Source organism: Ictidomys tridecemlineatus, chromosome 5, assembly GCF_052094955.1.
Source record: "Ictidomys tridecemlineatus isolate mIctTri1 chromosome 5, mIctTri1.hap1, whole genome shotgun sequence".
NCBI classification, from domain to species: domain Eukaryota; kingdom Metazoa; phylum Chordata; class Mammalia; order Rodentia; family Sciuridae; genus Ictidomys; species Ictidomys tridecemlineatus.
The window spans coordinates 121,674,086-121,694,706 of NC_135481.1; the positions used below are offsets into that span (position 1 = coordinate 121,674,086).

General features: G+C 44.6%; 2 protein-coding genes across 10 annotated transcripts in view; one reads left to right on the plus strand and one right to left on the minus strand.

Moving 5' to 3' along the window:
• Positions 1 to 2,661: 2,661 nt before the first annotated feature.
• Cinp (cyclin dependent kinase 2 interacting protein) lies at positions 2,662 to 13,662 on the minus strand. Of its 4 annotated transcripts, none has more exons than XM_078050939.1 (6): positions 13,419 to 13,662; positions 8,996 to 9,164; positions 8,613 to 8,709; positions 7,505 to 7,634; positions 4,136 to 4,265; positions 2,662 to 3,385 (listed from the first exon to the last, which is right to left on the minus strand). In XM_078050939.1, the coding sequence occupies exons 3-6, from the start codon at positions 8,672 to 8,674 to the stop codon at positions 3,183 to 3,185; spliced, it is 525 nt and encodes a 174-aa protein (XP_077907065.1). In that variant the 5' UTR covers positions 8,675 to 8,709; positions 8,996 to 9,164; positions 13,419 to 13,662; the 3' UTR covers positions 2,662 to 3,182. The 4 variants fall into 4 exon arrangements, with proteins under 4 accessions (XP_077907065.1, XP_077907064.1, XP_005341059.1 ...); XM_078050938.1 differs by lacking the exon at positions 13,419 to 13,662 and adding an exon at positions 12,660 to 12,971; XM_005341002.5 differs by lacking the exons at positions 8,613 to 8,709; positions 13,419 to 13,662 and adding an exon at positions 12,911 to 13,035.
• Tecpr2 (tectonin beta-propeller repeat containing 2) overlaps positions 13,026 to 20,621 on the plus strand; it is a 79,791-nt gene continuing 72,195 nt past the window's right edge. For 4 of the 6 annotated variants that reach the window (XM_040273955.2, XM_040273957.2, XM_040273956.2 and 1 more), the window contains exons 1-2: positions 13,035 to 13,166; positions 18,031 to 18,271. In XM_040273955.2, the coding sequence (XP_040129889.2) occupies positions 18,053 to 18,271 (219 nt within the window). In that variant the 5' untranslated portion in view covers positions 13,035 to 13,166; positions 18,031 to 18,052. Of the gene's footprint in view, positions 13,167 to 17,980; positions 18,272 to 20,621 lie in introns of all 6 variants that reach the window. The other 2 variants (XM_005341003.5, XM_021720671.3) reach the window with 2 other exon arrangements.

Here is a 20,621-nt window from a genome sequence, read left to right on the forward strand (position 1 = left end):
CAAGCAGCTGACTACAGGTGTGAGCCACCACATCTAGCTGTGTACACACCTTTTAAGGGCCATGATCTGAAAACTGTATACCTCAGTAGTCAGTCATGTGGCCATACCTGACTCAAAGATTCTGAAGCCTGTTCCAAAGAGGGCAGCTCCATGCCAGCTGAGACTAAAATGAAACAAAGGATCAAGATGGAAGACAAACAGCAGCCTCAGCCAAACCCCACCTCCCAGTGTGGTTCACCTTGTGGATCAGTCTGAAACAGGTCGCAGTGCAGCTACTAAGCCTCAGCAGCTTTTAACATAAGCTCATGTGCCCCTTGCTCACCTACATCTCTGCCGGCAGGTTAGAGGGCGCTGTGCTCCGTGGGCAGGTGGAGGACAACCAGCTAGGGCAGCCACAGCTGAACGCTTCTGGTTCCATGCCAGAGAGAGAATGCCAGTAAAGTCAAGCCATCAAATGCACTTAATAGCACAGTGGCCAGAATTAGCCACACCGTCTCACCCAACCCACAGGGACCAGAACTGCTGGAAGGCAGGATGCCTGGCACCTCTGATAAACAGCTTGAAAAGATGCTTAGCTTGGCCCCACCAAGTGTCATAATAGTTAATGACACACAAAAGCTGTTCACAGCTGAGCCATGCACAGCACACTATGGTTACCTAGCTTTTGTGTTTCCTGGAGTTACAGTGTTATTATCCTTCCCTAATCCTGTTCTGTCTAGGTGGATTCCAGAGTTTTCATGTGCCTTTTTTTTTTTTTGAATTTTTTAATATTTATTTTCTAGTTTTCGGCGGACACATCATCTTTGTTTGTATGTGGTGCTGAGGATCGAACCCGGGCCGCACGCATGCCAGGGGAGCACGCTACCACTTGAGCCACATCCCCAGCCCTTTCATGTGCCTCTTGTCATTTTGCATGGTTTCTGGAGGAACAGGATCTGTGCGCCTGGGAGCCACCTTTTTGATAAACTTTAAATGCCACAATGGCCTCAGAGTTCTTCCTTGTTCCTTCCCAATAGAAGTTGCTCTGCAGAGTCATTATTTAGCTCTTTACTTTTCTCTGGCCTTAGCAGCATCAATCCTGTTAGTTCTCCTGAGCAACTTCTGATAGGTGCCTGGGGCACATATCATCAAGAGCTCCTGAAATGCCCTTGAAGGCCTATTCATAGTACCAAATCCTCAGGCTCCTCTCTAAGTGTTCATATTTTGTGAAACATGACTGTTGGACCTCATGCCAAGACCTCTTCCAGGTGGGCAGCTGGCAAGCACAGCCTCTTGGGCCCCGTCCTGCCCATCACTCTGTAGCTGGTTCCGGTAGCCTTGCATCTAGGCCTGCAGTGGAGCCTACAACAGGAAGCAGCAGCCCAGCCAAATGCCAGCCAGAGGCATCCAGATGTCTGACTGTCCACTTTTATGATAGTTGGATTTTAGTACAGCAAAGGCAGAGAACAGAGAAATCCTAAGAAATGCTGCTATTAGATGCTTTTCATAGGTCAGCTTGCACAGTAAGAAATCCTCACTTGCTCTCAAAATACTTCTGTCACATGCAGTCTTTTATTGGGGCCATACTTTTATTTCTCTGATAGCATTTGCTCTTTGGACCACAGAACCTTGGCTTCATAAGGCTAAAGCCCACATTGCCCAGGGGGATATTTCTGGGCAAGTATGGCAGAATTGAACAGGCATATACACCCTGCGTTATTTTGTGAGGCGAAGTGACATTGGTACATGTGCTCTCTGCAAGTCAGTCTTCCCTCTGGGTCCATAGTCTTTGTGCAGGATCTTATGTCTGTCAGAGCCCCTCACTCAGCTGAGCATGTAGCTTGGCAAAAAAGGAAAAAGCAGAGCAGAAAAAGAAAGAGAAAAGAAAATGGGCTGGGGCTATACTCATGGTCCTAGTAAGTCCAGGTGATGCTGGCCTGGCTAGATTCATGCTTTGGTTCCCAGTATGGCCAAAAAAAAAAAAAGGGGCTGAGGATGGGTCAACAGTGGTGGAGTGCTTACCTAATAAGTTCAGGGGAACTAAATCAAAGCAAATCTGCCAGAGGCAGTGGCACATGCCTGTAATTCCAGAGGCTCGGAAGGCTGAGGCAGGAGGATCATGAGTTCAAGGCCAGCCTCAGCAACTTAGCAAGGCCCTGGGCAACTTAGCAAGACTCTGTCTCAAAATAAAATACAAAAAGGGCTGCGGATGTGGTTCAGAGGTTAAGCACCCCTGGGTTCAGTCCAAAAACGAAAGCAAACCTGGGACTGCCAGTTACTGTCCAGAACCTTGGACAGTTGTATGACTGTCATATGACTGTATGACAGGACCTGTTTCCTCATCTGTAAAAAGAATGGAGGAATCAGAAGTAGTGATTTCCTGAGGTTTTCCTGGCCATAAATTCTACAGGTAAGTCTTATTTGGTGAATTAAAGTTAAAATAGTCTTGGGCTGATAAGTTAAGGTTCCGAGTAGCTCAGCTGTAGCTCAGTGGTGGAGCGCTTGCCTGGCATGTGTGAAGCCCTGGGTTCAATCCTCAGCACTGCATATAAATAAATAAATAAAATGAAAGATCCATTGACAACTAAAAAAAAAAAAAAGTTCAGAAAAAAGTTTAAATGGTCTTGATAACTTAGATAAGTAGTATGTTAATGATTAAATGTAAAGAAGCTAAAACAACACCACAATTAAACATTTATTCAATTCCACAGCATACACAGTCCCATGGTTTGGGATCAGAGGACTTCTTACTGGCCTGTCCCATCCTTGAACATGCAGACCATGGCTGTGTTTTTGTTGGCAGTTTTCATTTCCATGATGCCAAACTTTACCCAGTTGACGTGCTCATAAAAATCTAAATACAGATAGGTATAAAGTAAAAATATGTAATGAGGGGTTTTCTACATCAAGGTGAGTGACCTGTAAAGTATACTTAACTCACAAAAACCGGACCCCTCAGTCACTCTGCTCAGGAACTCATCAGGTCAGGAATGATGGGTAGATGAGGCAGAAGGGAAGGGTGGCCGCAGAAGGGGTGAGCACCCCTGGAGAGGCTACAGAAGCTGCCATAGGTCCAGAACCCCACGAAGGCTGGTGGGTAGCCAGGCCAGAGAGAAGGCTCTGGTCCTGGGTACAACACCAGGTCCCACCCACTGGGAGACAGGGAAGACGTCAGTGGTCTGGAGCCAAGCTGAGTGGGAAGGTCACAGGGCCCGGTGCCCTGTCTCCAGCAGCATGCTCTCCAGATGCAGCTTGCTGCTGCTCTCCACGTAGGGCTGGTGCAGCCACATTGACAGGTAGCTCAGGATGAGGTCCCGGTCCACCGTGTGCGCCAGCTCTGCACCCACAGTGCGCTTCAGGAGCAGCTCCTGCCTGTACATGTCTGAGAGCTGGAGGGAAACCTCATCTGAAACAGAAGCAAGTCTCCCTCACCAGCAGCCACGCTTTCAGAGGCTCCTGGTGAAAAGCCAGAACCAACAGCAGCACCGCAGTAGAGGAGGAGGAGTGTGTCCATCACTCTGGCTGGTGCCAGTTAGGAACGTTAGCTATGCAGCAAGGAGCACGAGATCAAAAATAAGCACAGGCCTTTGTGTTAACCTGTAGGTGACCATGACAGGAGAATTGCTCAAACTGACAGTATTACAAGCAGCTTGTTAGGCCAGGCAATTTTGTTCTTTTCTCCCTTCCTTCAGCAACTTAGCAAGACCCTGTCTCAAAATAAAAAAAATTTTAAAAAGTGGGCAGGGTGCTGGGGATGTTGCTCAGTGGTAAAGCACCCCAGGTTAATCCCCAGTCATAGAAAGAAAAAAAAGTGCTTTAAAGCGCTTAAGTGATGGATTACATTTTTCTCAATAGTCCTTTCCCATGAAGTTGGCTGCAGTCATCTTGAATAAACAGACAAAACAATTTCTTCCTCAATTAAAAAAGAATAAATAAAAGAGGAATTTCTGCCTCCACAGAGGTGGTGGACTTCATTCTATTGGGTTTAAAGAGTCAAGAATAACAACTTGCATCTCTACGTTGAATTTTCTTTGCTGTTAGGTAATTAGAGCTAAGAAGAAATGTTCATTCTAAGATGCCTTCATCTAATCTAAATGGTACTAAATCCTCTCCTGACCTCTATCCTCCTAAACATGAACTCACAAGAACTACTTACAGAAGTGGGTTGTAGGCCATGTGTGAAACAAAGGGGGCCGAGCACTCTCCTCCCCATAATGGTAATTTTCTAGTTCACAAATTCCCTTGGTAGTTGAAGACAGCTTTTCCATTTTCACCAGTATTTTGGTCTGAAAAGATATTAATTTGGAATATGTGAACATTATTTGAAATCTAAATATTATTAGAAAACTGAAATCAGTTTCAAATTCACTAGATTTCAAAGCTAAGTACTTCTGTTGAGGCCCAAACTGTAATAACCAAATGCCACTAACTCCACGGAGAGCAAATTTGCAGGGCAATGGACAGCTGCTATGGTTTCATCAGTTTGGATTACTTCCCCAATAAGCCCCTGATTTCCAGTCTTGGAGTAGAGAGCGTGCTGTCTTCCACTGCACTGCAATTAAACAGCATGTTTCAGCAAGACCTGGAGAATTCCAGGGCAGGGTCTGATGCTCTTATGGGACCAAACATGGGAGAGAAGCATAAAACAAACTAATTTCTGACTCAGATACTGAAAGCCTGTTGAGGCTATTTCCTTATTTATAAAACGATGGTACTGAATGGCAGCCTGCTCACTTGACACAGGAGGAAATGGCAGTGATCCAGCAGACCCCAGGCTCCATCCTGAGCCGCTTCACGGCCCCCTCGCACAGCCACCCCTGCTGCGCACGTGAGACAGCACGGAGCGGGCCAGTGTCTGCCTTCATGGGGGAGGACGAGGGAGTGACTACTGGAAGCCCCTGGTGGAGCTATATGAGTGGTTGTTAAATAAAATAAACAGAAGGGACTGGGCTCATTGGTAGAGGGCTTGCCTCGCATGCACAAGGCCCTGGGTTCAATCCCCAGCACCACACACACACAAAAAGGGTAAAATAAATAGAAGAAACTAGGATTTCAGATTTAAGTAGCACAGGTCTACTAAGATCAAATTTCTAACTCCTGGCATAACTGACTTTATGAGCATGGGGTGGGGAAATAAAAAACATACGAATCACCAAAATCTTAATTTCTTGCACTTGGTCCTTCCAACCACCTCAAATTACCTCTGAAGGGGCATGCACTAAATTTAGGTAACTTTGATTTTTTTTTTAAATATTTATTTTTTACTTTTTATCAGTCTTTTTTTTTTTTTTAAGAGAGAGTGAGTGAGACACAGAGAGAGAGAGAAATTTTTTAATATTTATTTTCTAGTTTTTGGTGGACACAACATCCTTGTTTGTATGTGGTGCTGAGGATCGAACCAGGGCTGCACACATGCCAGGCGAGCGCCTACCACTTGAGCCACATCCCCAGCCCTTCCATTTTATTTTTATGTGGTGCTGAGGATCGAACCCAGTACCTCACGTGTCTTAGGCGAGCACTCTACCACTTGAGCCACAACCCCAGCCTGGTAACATTGATTTTTAAAGATTCCTTTCTTGAATCTTAGGTTTGATATTTCAATGGGCCCAACCCCAAGAGGCAGGACTCATCACTTCTGTTTCATAGCTGAGAAAACTGCTTAAGGTTGAACTAGGGAAAAATAAGGCCAAACTTGAATAGAAATAAGGCCTTTTGTCCCCAAGTCTCTCAACACCCAAACCTTTGTGCTTTCCTCTGCATCCTGTGAGAACTCCCTGACTCTAAGAAAAACTTACAAAGATGAAGAAAGTGAGGAAAATCCTGGAGCCATGACCCTATGCTAGAAGGGCCATGCCCAATTTTGCAGTTTGGCCATCAATAGGGACAAGGTCATGCATGTATGTATGAACTGATAGCATGTTAGCAGCAGACCATGCTCACACTTCAGCATTGAGAGTGTCTCCAGAAGCGAACCCAGACTGAGTCCAGCTCAGGCAAAGGAGTGCACCAACATCCAAGGTCAAATTTATTAAAGACTATTGAGCAGAGTGCATTTGCACACACCTATAATCCCAGCGGCAGAGGAGGCTGAGACAGGAGGATCACCTGTTCAAAGCCAGCCTGAGCAGAAGTGAGGCACTGAGCAACTCAGTGAGACCCTGTCTCTAAATAAAATACAAAATAGGGCTGGGGATGTGGCTCAGTGGTCAAGTGCCTGAGTTCAATCCCTGGTATCCCCACCCATCCCCCTAAATAAAGACTACTGAAGCTGAGTCTGGGAAATTATTCTCTCCAAATGCTGGGAGGAAAATAGGAAAAAAATAATATTAATAGCTGTACAATCTCAGCATTCGGTTTTTGAACATAGAATGAGGACTTATTATTCTAAGACTGAGGCAGGACATGCACAAGATGAGCCTGGAACATCTTTCAATGCCAGCAAATGCAGAGTGTTCATAAAATCCACAACCAATCCAAACTTCACTGTGAAGAGAGACTTTCAAAGGAACATATGAGCCAACTGCATTCCCAATGGCCAAAGTAGGGACAATCTGAGCAAGAAATAAAGTAGATTTGGATCACAACCCAAAGTATAAATAGAAGTCCAAACTGATATAGATGACAAATTGAATAATTAACAAAAAAGGGAGAAGAGACAAAGTTCCCATGTGGAAGAATTACAAATAATGTCTATACATACTCTGTCCTCAGGAGGTGCTTACATTTCAAATGATTGGAAATAAATCAAAAGAAGAATAGAATTTTGTGATACATGAAAATCATGTGAAATTCAAATTCTGCATCCATCAATAGTTTTTTTTTTTTTTTAGAGAGAGAGAGAATTTTTAAAATATTTATTTATTTTAGTTCTTGGTGGACACAACATCTTTGTTTGTATGTGGTGCTGAGGATCGAACCCGGGCCGCACGCATGCCAGGCGAGCGTGCTACCGCTTGAGCCACATCCCCAGGCCCCCATCAATAGTTTTATGGGAACATAGTCACATCCATTTGCTTATATATACTGCCATTGCCCTATGAGGCAGAGTTGAGCAGTACGAGGACAGAGATGGTCTGGCCCATGAAGCCTAAAACATTCGCTCTGTGGACTCTGGAAGTGGACGAACTGCCCTGGACAATGTACTGTGCAGAAAGAGTGGGTGTCCAGAGCCACATCTTGGGGAACATCAAATTTGTGGGATGGGGGGCTGGCGCTGGTGCTCAGTGGTAGCGCACTTGCCTGGCATGTGTGAAGCACTGGATTTGATTCTTGGCATTGCATATAAATAAAGGTCTATCAACAACTAAAAGATGGGCCCAACCCCAAGAGGCAGGACTCATCACTTCTGTTCCAAAATTAAAAAAAAAAAAAAAAGATTTGTGGGATGGGTAGAGGAAGAGAGCATCAGAGAAGCCTGAGAAGCAAAGAATTACCAATGGTGTTAAATGCCAGAAATGATCAAGCAAACCCCAAAGAGGTCCACTGGACCCAGTGACAGTGACCACAAGTGGCCAGTAGGTCTTACCAAACCATCCAAGGTGGTCTGTAGTTCCTCACATAGCACCTCAAGCTCCTTATCATATTGTGGATACATCTTTTCTTCATTTCCATTGGAAGCTGGGCTGCTGCTATTTAATTCTATCTTGTCTTTACTCCTGGATAAAATAGCAAATAATGGGTTAAAGTCCACGATGTGCATGGCCATTCTAGGAGAGCACAGGCTGGTGAAACCAGCAGGAAGCCAGGGGATAAAGGCTCTGCCAGTAGACAGAGGCAAGCTACGGGGTGTTCAGGTATTTTAAAATTATAACTTTGATAAATTAAGAATTTATACAGGAAAATGCAAAAATAAAGCAGGTCTGGGTTGTAGCTCAGTGGTAGAGTGCTCGCCTAGTACACATGAGGCAATGGGTTTGATCCTGAGCACCACACAAAAATAAATAAAATAAAGGTATTACATCCATCTTCAACTAAAAAAAATAAAGCAAAGCCTTTAATTAGAATTTGCAACTGCTAATAATTTTTCATAAGTCCCTTGTCTTTTTTTAAGAAATAAAATAAATTGGGTGTGGTGATGCACACCTGTAGCCCCAGCTATTTGGGAAGACCAGGCAGGGGGACCACTTGAGCCCAAGAGTTCGAGATCAGCCTGGGCAATGCAATGAGTGATACCTATTTTCAACAATGACAACAACCACAACAACAAGAGCAGGAAGAAAAATTTTAAAAAACAAGGAAAATGTAACAGTCTGAACATGAAGTCTCATTACTTACCACCCAACCATTCGTCCTAGAAGGTGCCAGTACTGTGAGTTAAGCCTGTATCACGTTTTTTTTTCCTTCAATACTGGAGATTGAACCCAGGGATGCTCTACCACTGAGCCACATCCCCAGCCCTTTTTATGTTTTATTTTGTGACAGGGTCTTGCTAAGTTGCCCAGGCCGGCCTTGAACTTGTGATCTTATTGCCTTGGCCTCCTCAATGGCTGGGATAACAGCAGTACACTACCATGTCTGGTCCTTTAATCTATTTTTATAAGTTCATACACAGATGTAACCATGAATAATACATAGCATAACTTTGTATTTAAAATGGATATATACAATAAGTAGTGGGGTGTGGTAGTACACACCTGTAATCCCAGTGACTCGGGAGGCTGAAGCAGGAGGATCGTAAGTTGGAGGCCAGCCTCATTAACTTAGCAAGGCTCTAAGCAACTCAGCAAGACCCTGTCCCAAAATGAAAAATAAAAAGGGCTGGGGATGAAGCTCCATGATTAAGGGAACCCCTCCAAAAAAGGTGTATACACAATAAATAAACATAAGCTCAAGTACTTAAAAAAATGCTCATATACACTTCATACTTGCATATATAATTTACTGCTTTTCTTGCTTACTATTTTATTTTTAAATTCATTTATCCTGATAAGTTCTTACCCTAAAAGACTCCCTTGACTCTTCTGCCCAATGGTTAAGGGTGAAGGTTCAGAGTGTGAGGAACTCTAAATGTACTTACAATAAACTGATTTTCAAGTTGGCAATGTTATTTGCGGTGGTAAAACCTGCATCACTGAGGGTTTCCCATTTCAGGATTAAATTGTGCCAGTCAGCTGCATTGTCCTTAATTTTTCTTGCACTGACTGACAAGACAGGCTTTCTGGGTGTTGTAACTCCAAGAGTCTTTGCTGTAGGAGTAAGAGAAACAATTATTATGGAAAACATGATCATAGTCGGAGGACACATGTCTTATTAACTGTCAACAAACCGACATTCTATTTTTAAAGATTTTTCTTACTTATACATGGACACAATATCTTTGTTTTGTTTATTTATTTTTATGTGGGGAGAAGGATTGAACCCAGTGCCTCACATGGGCAAGGCAAGCACTCTGCCACTGAGCCACAACCCCAGCCCCAAACTAACATTCTTTGTCAACTAGACAAATAAATGTCACAAAAGCTAAGAGGTCTGGATAAACATGAAAGTTTCTAAAACAAGAAAAGCCAAAACTTTTAAAAATTACTTAAGACACATCAGATATAGCTGATCCTTTCCTAGCTTAATGGCTCCACAAAGTTTTTTTTTTTAACTTTTTTTTTTAAAGAGAGAGAGAGAATTTTTATATTTTTTAAAAAAAGTTTTTTGGCGGACACAACATCTTTGTTTGTACGTGGTGCTGAGGATTGAACCCAGGCCGCACGCATGCCAGGCGAGCGCGCTACCACTTGAGCCACATCCCCAGCCCTCCACAAAGTTTTGACCTTGGCATTTTAACTACTTTCAAAGGCTGGAAGTGAAGTTGTAACTCTCTGCGAGAACCCTTGGATGGCTCCCATTCCATTTCCTAAAGGATAATCTGGCTTGACTCCTTAGTACTCCCACTCTCCAGTCTCAGGCACTTTGTTCAGAGACATGTGGCTCACTGGAGCTTCTAAGATACTGAGAAGGAAGGACACCAGAGATGCAAAGGGAATCCTGACGAGACCTCCTCTGCCTTTCCTGGGGCTCAGGAGGAAGTTCTGGCTCCGTCAGGCCCTGGCACTCTTAGCAATACCAGTTTTCATGATCTCCAGTTAAAGTGAACCTAGCAGTTTTTGTGTGTCGGATTTTTGTTCTGGTACTGGGGATTGAACCGAGGGGTGCTTTACCACTTGAGCCACATCCCCAGCCCTGTTTATGTTTTGAGACAGGGTCCTGCCACATTCCTTAGGGCATTGCTAAGTGGCTAAGAATGGTCTGGAACTCGCAAACCTCCTACCTCAGCTCCTGAGTCACTGAGATTACAAATGTGTACCACTGTGCCAAGCTTCTAGCAGCTCCTGAAAAGGCCTCTGCACATGCGTTTTTCTTCTAAAAGCTCCTTCCTTCTCAGGCTAGTGCTGCCTCCCTCAAGCTAAACCCAGATCCCACTGTCTGGAGGAAGCAGTCCCCACACCACCAAGAGCCTCCCGGGCAGTTTGTTCTACCCCAGCACTCCCTTCTCCACTGAGAACTTCATGGCCCTGGAGGAATACAGAAAACACAAAAGTTGTATGGTTTGGAGGGTAGACTAATAAAAATAGTATCTGCTTCACAGTGTTGCTGAGAGGAGATGCCTATGTAATGTTGTGAGGGGCTGGCCCATGGCAAGGGTCAGTATACCATCTGATGTCCAAGGCCCTGTTACCAAAGTCTGCACACCCTTCTTCAGCTTGATCCTTTCTCACTTGCAATCCATGCCTCAGTGCTGGGTCTGTATAAGCTTCAACATGAATTAGAATGTTTCTGCTATTAGTGTGTCTTCAATCACCTGGCATTCTAGAGGGGTCTTCTTTTAAGTATATTGATTCTTCATTCACTCTGAAACAACTAATGTTTGCTGGCTGCCTACAATATGCCAGGCATGAAGGATGAAGTGCCTGAATAAGATAGCCATTGCTGTGGAAATGACTTTCCAAAGGGGCAAGAGATGATAAATGACCAAGAAACAGTCCAGATTCAGTATGGCTAGGATAAAATGGAGGGGAGCGGGTAGTGTGTTAAGAGGGGACCTCACAATTAGAACCTTGCATGCCAAGACAGGAAGTTTGGGCTTGTTCTATGTACAATGGAGAGTAAGCAGTGTGCTGGGAGGAGGGCAATGGCATGATCTTAGATTTTTAGAAAGTCATTTCCATAAAGTCTCCTGGATCCCCCAAGGTGGGTTAGGACTCACTGCACTAGTAACTGGAACATCCTATGCTTCTGCTATCTTGACATTCAGCAGCGAGGTGCCCCAGTCCCTGTTGGACTGAATCCAACCTGAATAGGTTCTGTTTATCTTGTTCCCTTTCATACCTTCTGCACATAGTAGGTGCTGAATAAAATGTGTTAGGTGGAGGAATTGCTCTTATTATCATCTGTACTGAAATTGTCTAAAGTTTTCTCTTCCCCAGTAGGGGTTCCTGAGGATGAGGATCCCATCTGATTCACTGTCTGCTTGCCAGGCACCTAGTGAGAAATTGATGTGACTCCTTTTTGAAAAAGGCTTCTACCTCAAGGCCTGTCCAAGGAAGGGGGCGTGGCCCTTGTCCTTGGAAAAACCCACAGAGCACTCCTAGGCACATAACCACACTGCTGAGTTGTTTGTCTGCAATAACAGGAGAGATCTGCTGCACCAGGTGTCCCTGACTCAGTTAGGCTAGGTGAGAACCCATAGCAACCCCCTAAGCAACCACCAATCAGCATGAGACAGGGAAAATACCTGGGATGCCAGATGACCCCCCCCAGTAGTTATGGTGGTGGATAACATGTTGGGAAACCATGTAGTTCAGCACGTACTCCCCTCGTGGCTTAAACCAATCAGTTCAAACAAATCCCCCTCTTGTACTAACCAAACATCCCTATCCAACTTGTACCCACCATTGAATGTGCTAATCAATGTTAAGAGTTGTTGTTTGATTTTCCCGCGGAATGGAATGATTTGCTGTGTGATGTTGTGACGCATAGAGTATCTCCCCAAAACCTATAAAATCTCACTGGACAAAGCACCAGGGCTTACTCCCTGGGACACCTGCATCAGAAACGGTTGTGAGTCCAGGCTCACAACCAGCTTGCAATAAAGACTCTTGTGTGATTGCATCAGAATCGGCTCCTGGAGGTCTACTGGGGTCCCAAGAATCTGGCATTATACTAGTACATACTTAGGAACCAAAAAACAGCTTCAACTTTAAGAAACTCACAGGCTAGTAGGGAGAGAACAGTAATCAGAGCCACAGAACAGGGCAGATGAGGCATAACCCAGTGGTTAAGTTACTTATTCCCTTCATGCCAGGGCTTCTCACTGCAAAATGGAGCTGACTTAAAACATTACTGGTGCTCAGTGAGCACTCTACAAGCAGAATGTTCTGGCAACCTTCACTGACAGTTCAAGTAGAAGTTTCTGGAGGTGATGGGCATGCAAGGCTTGGCGCCCAATTTGCTCCATTACTGTTACTTATTATTTATTTATTTCTGTGGTACTGAGGTTGAATCCAGGGGCTTTCTACGCACACCTGCCATCCCAGAGATTCGGGAGGCTGATCCCAAGTTTGAGGCCAACCTCAGCAACTTAGAGGACTGTCTCAGAAAATAAAAAAGGACTGAAGATGTAGTTCAGTGGCAGAGAGCCCATAGGTTCAATCCCCAGTGACGCCAAATAAATAAATAATGACGATAATTACCATTCGAGCGTCAGGTTGCTGATACTCCTTTGCACACATCATCCATTCAGCTGTCACTCCACACGTGAAAAAAACGGAGGCGCAGCAAAGATGGCCCCAGCCGACCACAGAGGCTGCGCGGGGCCGGCACACCGGGCTGGGCAAGGCACCACAGCACTTAATCAAGGCGGCCCGGCCCGCGACCAAAAGCCTGGCGCCCATAGCCTGGCGCCCATAGCCTCCCCAACCCGGAATCTAGCCCTCTCACGCACCTTCCATGCGGGCGGCAGAAATCCCAGGAAGGAGACCCAAGCCCCGCCCACTCACAGGAAGCGCTAGCGTCACTTCCGCCCCGCCCGCCGCCACTTGTGGCTTGGTCGCTCTAGCCCCCGGCGGAGTCGGTTGTCGCTCGCCAGGTCGGCCCGGTTGCCCAGGGAACGGGCTCCCGGCGGCCCCCGCGGCCCGGAGTCCATCCCCGCCTCCTCGGGCCCCGCGGGGCCGACGAGTCCGGAGGGGCTGCCGCGGGAGGTGAGTCCGGCCACGCTGAGGGCGGCCGACGTCCCGTCGCCTCAGCCCTGGGGTCCCCACCGCCTGCTCGTCCGCTGCCCTGAGCCACCGTCCGCCCGCGCGCAGCGGCGGGGACCCAGCTCCCTAGCACACGGAGCGCCTGGCAGAGGCCCGCGGGCCGCAGAGGGGACTTGGCGGAGCTAGGTCCTCCGACACCGCCCCGGGCCCGCGCCGCGCGCCCCTGTTCTTCCCCCTCGCTGCCCAGGTGCCCACCTGCCTCGGGGCTCCAGGCGCCTCAGCCGCGTGATTGACGTTGTGATCCGTCCCCCGGGCTGCCCAGCCCGGGTCCCTGCCTCCGCCCGCCCCCGCCTCAGCAGGCTTTGACTCCTAGGTGTTGAGTGACTCCCCTCTCAATCCGTTTATAAGGCAGAGTGGGGTACCCTGGAGTCAGAACCGGGGTCGGGTCACAGCGCTGCCACTTCCCAGCAGTGGGATGGAGCAAGCGCAGCCACCTCTCTAAGCTTCCGTTTCATCTCAGTAAAGTGGAGATAACAGCGTCTGTGTCGGGAGAGGTGGGAGGATTAAGTGGGCCAGTGCCTGCAGTAAAGCAGTGCTTGGTGCAAGGATCTCAATAAATAGCCCTGCTGTCATCCCCTCCATCGGTGCTGCCCTCTCTTTCTGATACTGGGGATTGAGCCCAGGGGCGCTCTACTACTGAGCAGCACTCCTAGTCCCCGCCCTGAGACAGGCCTTGCTCTGTTGCTGAGCCTGGCCTCGAACTTGTGATCTTCCTGCTTCATCCGTGTAGTTCTCTTTTTCTTTCCACTGGTCCCTTCTTATGTCTTCTGACTTTCTCATTACTTTAGCTTCTCCCACTTGACTTCCATTTCTCTTACCTGCTCTTTGTTTTCCAGCTCTTTCTCACTGAGATAGGGGAGTTTTATTCTTTTGTCACTTCTGTTCAGTTTGTTGGCAGAATGTGGGATACACCCTCTTCTCATCTATTGGGATGATGAGTTGCACTTGGGGTTGACTGCTTCCTTGCAGCCAAGATCTTGGAATCTTTAAGGAAGGGAATTCTGGGAAATTCCGATGGCCAGATCCCAGGGATGGGCAGAATCTGACCATGAAGCTGCTATAGCCCCTTGTCACTGTTGAGTCCTAGTCTTCTAACCTGTAAGAATTTTTTAACTTTCCTACACCCAGATATAATGCATGTTGATAGACCTCTACCTTGCTTTTTTGGTGACTTGATTTACATTCAATATTTGTTCATTCAGGAGGTAGTTATTGGAGTATGTTTTGTGCCAGCTATTGTGCCAGGCCCTAAGGATACTATGGTTTGCCATGTGGACCCAGTTGCTGCCCCCAGGGAGCTCTGGTCTGGCCTTTGAACTTTCCAGTATGAGAATCAACTGCTGCCATAGGGTCTGCTCCACTTGAGTTTCATGACCCACTTGGAAACCAGTGATGGACAAGATGGAATAAGAGAGTTTCTTCTGCAGGATTTATGAAGAAGCTTGGCTAGGTTTAAGTTATTTTGTAGCCACATCATCTTTTTACATCCTAAGTTTGTTTTCAGTTTTTCTTTTAGAGAAGTTAACACTTCAGGTTTAAGGAGGAGGTCAGCTTATTTTAGCCTCTATATAATTTGACAAAATGGCTACTGTAACTTAGTGGGGGAAAAGGAAGAAAATGGCATCAAGCAGAGTAATTAATTGAGTTGGATAGATAAGGAGCAAATCAGGAAATCCTTATACACATAATGAAAATGAGCTTTGGCGTCAAGCGTGCAGAGATTTCTAGGTATAGTGATACCCAGGGAGCTTGATAGAATCAGGAGGTAGTAGTTAGTGTCTTTGTGAATTGTTGAGGTAGAAGTGAACTGTTGTTCAAAACGTGTGTTCATTTTAACAAGAATGTGTTCTTTGATTTGGATGAAAGTATTCCCATGAATTTTTAACACTATCTTATATTTAGGACTATCATACTTGGGGAAATCTGGCATAATGTTTGAGAGCAATTAATAATAAACAAATATGGGTTGAGTGTTGATTGTACTATACTTTCTATTGGTCTTTTGAAGCACCACAAAGTATATAGACCCAAAGGACATAAGTAAAGACTAGGAAGAATTCATTGAAGGAAATAGAAAGCAGATAATGGTGGGGCCTTGTGAAAACTGTTCTCATAAATTTCTGGGAAAGTAGAGAAGGACAAAGTATCTGAGGGTGTCTCGAAGACTTTCTGATAGAGGAGGACTATATCCTAGGATGTACACCGGTGAATGGGGAAGGGAGGAAAGGGACTTTGCAAATATGTGTAGATTGTTGTGTGTTCGATGTCTGTGGTGGATAGTTCATTGCAGCTGGGACCAAAAATGGGGATGGAAGAGTGGTCTGGGAGGAGTTAGAGACATCTTTTTGTCAAAATGTCCATGTTTGGGTTAGGCTTTAGCCTGTGAGCACTGGTTATCTAGCAGGAATGGGAGCAGGGAAGTGACAGAATTTCATCTTGAAGATGAAATTACTCTCTCAGTCCCATTCTGTTCTGCCATAGAATTTATTTACTTGTTAATTTTCCTTTTTAGTACTAAGGATTAAACCCAGGGGTACTTAACCCACTGAGCCACATTTTCAGCCCCATTTCTTTTTTTATAATTATTAGATTTTGATGGACCTTTGTTTTATTTACTTATTTATATGTGGTGCTGAGAATCGAACCCAGTGCCTCATGCATACTAGGCAAGTGCTCTACCATTGAATCACAACCCCAGTCCCTATTTATTTTTTATTTTAAAAATTTGGGGGAGTTACTGGTGATTGAACCCAGAGGCACTTAACCACTGAGCCACATCCCCAGCTCTTTTTTCACTAAGGTTTTTAGGGCCTCACTACGTTGCTGAGACTGATCTTAAAATCTTCTTGCCTCAGCCTCCTGAGTCTCTGGGATTCCAGGCATGCACCACCACACCAAGTTTTTTTTTTTTTTTTTTTAAAGAAAGAGTGAGAGTGAGAGAGGAGAGAGAGAGAAAAAGAGAGAGAGAGAGAGAGAGAGAGAGAGAGAGAGAATTTTTAATATTTATTTTTTTTAGTTCTCGGCGGACACAACATCTTTGTTGGTATGTGGTGCTGAGGATCGAACCCAGGCCGCACGCATGCCAAGCGAGCACGCTACCGCTTGAGCCACATCCCCAGCCCCCCAAGTTTTATTATTTATTTTTTGGGGGGTGGGTACCAGGGATTGAACTCAGGGGCACTCAACCACTGAGCCACATTCCCAGCCCTATTTTGTATTTTATTTAGAGACAGGGTCTCACTGAGTTGCTTAGTGCCTTACCATTGCTGAGGCTGGCTTTGAACGGGTGATTCTCCTATCTCAGCCTCCTGAGCTGCTGGGATTACAGGTATGCACCACCGTGCCCAGCTTTATTGTTAGTTTTTTTTAGTTGTAGATGGACACAATACATTTATTTATTTATTTATGTATGTATGTATGTATGTATGTGGTGCCGAGGATCAAACCCAGTGCCTCACATGTGCTAGACAATCACTCTACCACTGGGCTACAACTCCAGTCTCTTATTTTTTATTTGAAATAGCATCTCACTAAATTGTGTAGGGCCTTGCTGAGTTGCTGAGGCTGGCTTGGAACTTGTGATCCTCCTGCCTCAGCCTTTTGAGTCATGGGTTTAAATGCATACGCTATCAAAACCAGCCTGCCATAGAATTTAACAATTCAAATAATTATTGGTGTTGTAGCCAGACTTTCAAAATAAATTGTATAGCCAGATGGGGTGTCGTATGCCTATAATCCCTGCCACTTGGGAGGTTGAGGCAGGAAAATCACAAGATGGAGGTTAGTCTCAGCAAGTTAATGAGACCATATCTGAAAATAAAAAATAAAAGGATTGGGGTAAAACACTCCTGCATTCAATCCCAGTACAAACAAAACAAACAACAACAACAAAAAAAACCCTATAGAATTTGAAGAGCTAAAAATACTGAAATATGCCTGCAGGTCTAATCAGACACAGGGCATCTCTCTCTACTTGCTGATTGTCCATCAGAGCTGTGACTGAGTTGGCAAGAACCCAGGACTTGGAAAAGACCTAAATTCAAGTCTCAGCTGAGTCTTGTGATCCTCCATCCCCCAGAACCTTTTTCTACAAGTTCGGGATGATGCCACCTGCTTTCTAGGGTAGGGCAAAGATTTAAGGAGTGACCTTGTTAAGCATGTTGTGCTGGATAAAGATAGAGTATCTTGATTCAGGGAAGGTTGGAATCCAGAATGCAAAGAGGCCTGGGGCTCCTTGTGGCACAGGTGTGAGGTGCTAGGCTTCTGGCACTAAGGTGGCTGTAGGCACTGTAGGACCTGTTCTTCCCAGCTCATTAACACAGGGAGTACAATTCTGCATCTGGATGGGTTCACTGTTCTAGTACAAAGCATCTGTCCAACCTGTTGTGCTTCAAAGTTCTGGATTTTTTCCATGAAATGTTCTCTATATTTGCTTTAATCCACACTGATCTCTCCTTCATCTCATCGAGACCCATGGATTAGCACCTGATTATTTATGGTTCTGTGTCTCACTCTTTCATTGCCTTCCTGTCTGAATCTTAAGCTACTTGAGAACAACATAAAAACAGAGGCAAGTACATATTGAATTACATTTTGAACTAAAATGCTCAAATATAATCTCAGTAACATCTCCTTTACTTTCTCCATTTAAGCTCCAGCTATAATTTTTACCTGCCTGAAAGTTTCATGTTCCTACTGTTTAGAAATTACCTCTTTTCAGTATGGATGGGTATTAAAGACCTGTAATTCTTCTGTAGCCCCTAGGTTTCCCTAGATGATAAGTCATCATTCCTCTTCCTGCCTGAAGGTTGTCTCTGGAAACCTGGGCCATGGCATCAATATCGGAGCCTGTTACATTCAGAGAGTTCTGCCCTTTGTACTATCTTCTCAATGCCATCCCCACAAAGATTCAGAAGGGTTTCCGCTCTATCATGGTCTACCTCACAGCGCTCGATACCAACCAGGACTACATCGCAGTGGGCAGCAGCATTGGCATGCTCTATCTGTACTGCAGGCACCTCAGCCAGATGAAGAAGTACAACTTTGAGGTGAGAATTGCTTTTCTTGCATCTTTACCTGCGCTGTGTCTGGTGTTTAACCTACTGATGTTCTGGGAGGGGTAATTCTAATTTGCTAGAATAAGGCTCCATACTTTGCCCAAACAATACTTTAGAACTATCTTTGAGTTTTTTTTTCCTTTTAGTTATAGGTGGACACAATACCTTTATTTTATTATTTTTATGTAGTGCTGAGTATTGAACCCAGTGCCTCACACATGCTAGGCGAGCACTCTATCACTGAGCTACAATCCCAGCCCTAATTGAGTTGTTTTTAACTTTTAACATTGTTTTTAACTTTTTTCCTGTCTCCAAAAAAATCTTGCATCTTTTTTGATTTTTGTGGTACAAAGGATTGAACTCGGGGGCACTCGACCACGGAGCCACATCTCCAGCCCTATTTTTTATTTTATTTAGAGACAGGGTCTCATTGAGTTACTTACTGCTTCACTGTTGCTGAGGCTGGCTTTGAACTGGTGATCCTCCTGCCTCAGCCTCCCGAACCTCTGGGATTACATGTGTACGCCAACACGCCCCCCTCTTGTATCATTTTAAAAGAGCATTTTAGTGTTGAAAATAGGTATTTGTTTCCTAAATGTTTTATTCTCAAAGTGCCCTCACTAATTAACTTGAATGATTTCTAGTTATTCTATGATATTATCATGAAAAAGGATTTATGTCAATATTAATGAATTGCCAGATTATGTACATCTTAAACCAATCTGTGGTCTGTATTCTTTTTTTTTTTGCAGTACTGGGGATTGGACCCAGGGTGCTCTACTACTGAGCTGCATCTCCAGCCCTTTTATTTTTTATTTTGATATAGAGTCTTGCCAAGTTGCAGAGGCTGGTAGCGAACATTGGATCCTCCTGCCTCGGCCTCCCGAGTAGCTGGGATGACAATTGTGCATGCCTTGTGCCTATCCTGAGAATCTATGTTCTACACTGTTGTTGACTCAGGCATCTCTGTGTTATCGATGTTGGTGGGGACATTGTTTGACCATGGTACAGTTGGCACCACGTATTGATGGACTGTAATCTGATTCATCCATTTAGTCAGTATCTGTATTGAGTACATAGCTTTTCTGAGGCTCAAAGATGATCAGGTTTGATATTTACCACAAGAACTTGTGGGACTCTGTTCTGCCTGTGGTTAGAGGCTTTTATGTTCTAAGAAAAGGTTTTTGTATTTAGGAGAATACAGACACTTCAGTTTTAATCAGCATTCAATGTGTTAAATTTTAGATGGCAAAAGTTTTTTTTTTTTAACTCTGTGCTTGTTTTAAAAATAACGAAAATGGTTAGCACACATGTAGCCCTAACTGTATGCCAGGGATTATTTTAAACCTTTATATATATTATCTCATATTATCTGTACAAACATTCCACGAAGTCACTGTTATTATTATTTACATTTACTAGGAAGATAGCCGAGGCAGAGTGTAGCCAAGCTGCCCAAGACTGGGAAGTTACTGACTGGCAGCACCTTGTTCAAATTTGGGCATACTGGAATTTGCATTAATGTGTTTGCATAAAAATTAGAACTCCCAATGCTCCTTTTCTTTGCATAAATCTCATGGATTTGACTGATCACATTCCCTCGAACACAGGGACCATTACACAACTAATCTTTGTAGCTATGAATTTAGTGTATCTGAAATCTCTCAAATACTTTAAACACTTAACAAAGAAGATTTACAAAACTGACAATGAACCCCAGCAGGATGAATCAAAGAAATCTATACTTAGAGACACTGTGATCAAACTGTTAAAGACTGTTAAGGGAAAATGTTAAAAAGGTCTGGAGAAGAGCAACATGCTATGTGTACCTGCCAGGAAGCAGGGATGTGAATAATGCAGGTTTCCCATCGGAAGCCCTGAGGCTAGAAGACAGCAGTGTGTCCTTCTGATATGCTGAGAGAATTACCAGGTCAGTGTTCTGTACTCAGGGGAAATATGTGTCAAAAAAGAAGGTGAAACAAAACTACTGTCAGAGGAGGGAAAAGTCATGTAGACTTTACTGGTTGAACATCCCTAATCTGAAAATCCAAAAATCGAGATACTCCAAAACCCAAAATTTGTTGAGCATTGCATTGGCTTTTGTATATGGGTTTTGGGTTTTTGGATTAGGGCTGTTCAATCTGTATTATAAAGTCTTTCTTAATAAATTCTGTGGACAGCTGGACATGAATATAGAAGAAAATGAAGCTAAGTGCCAGCCTTACTTGATGTGATAATTTTGTCAGCACTTCAAAAGCACTTAGGGCTGGAGAAGTAGCTCAGTGGTAGAGCTTGCCCAGTGTGTGCCAGCCCAGGTTCAACCTCCAGCACCTGGAAAGAA

Bases quoted from the DNA above. Each gene is read 5' to 3' on its own strand.
- Cinp (XM_005341002.5), bottom strand. The intron at 7,635-8,995 runs GTAAGTACATTT...TATTTTATCCAG, and splicing joins AACTTGAAAATCAGTTTATT to GAGTAAAGACAAGATAGAAT. The intron at 4,266-7,504 runs GTAAGACCTACT...ATATCTTTTCAG, and splicing joins AGACCACCTTGGATGGTTTG to ACCAAAATACTGGTGAAAAT.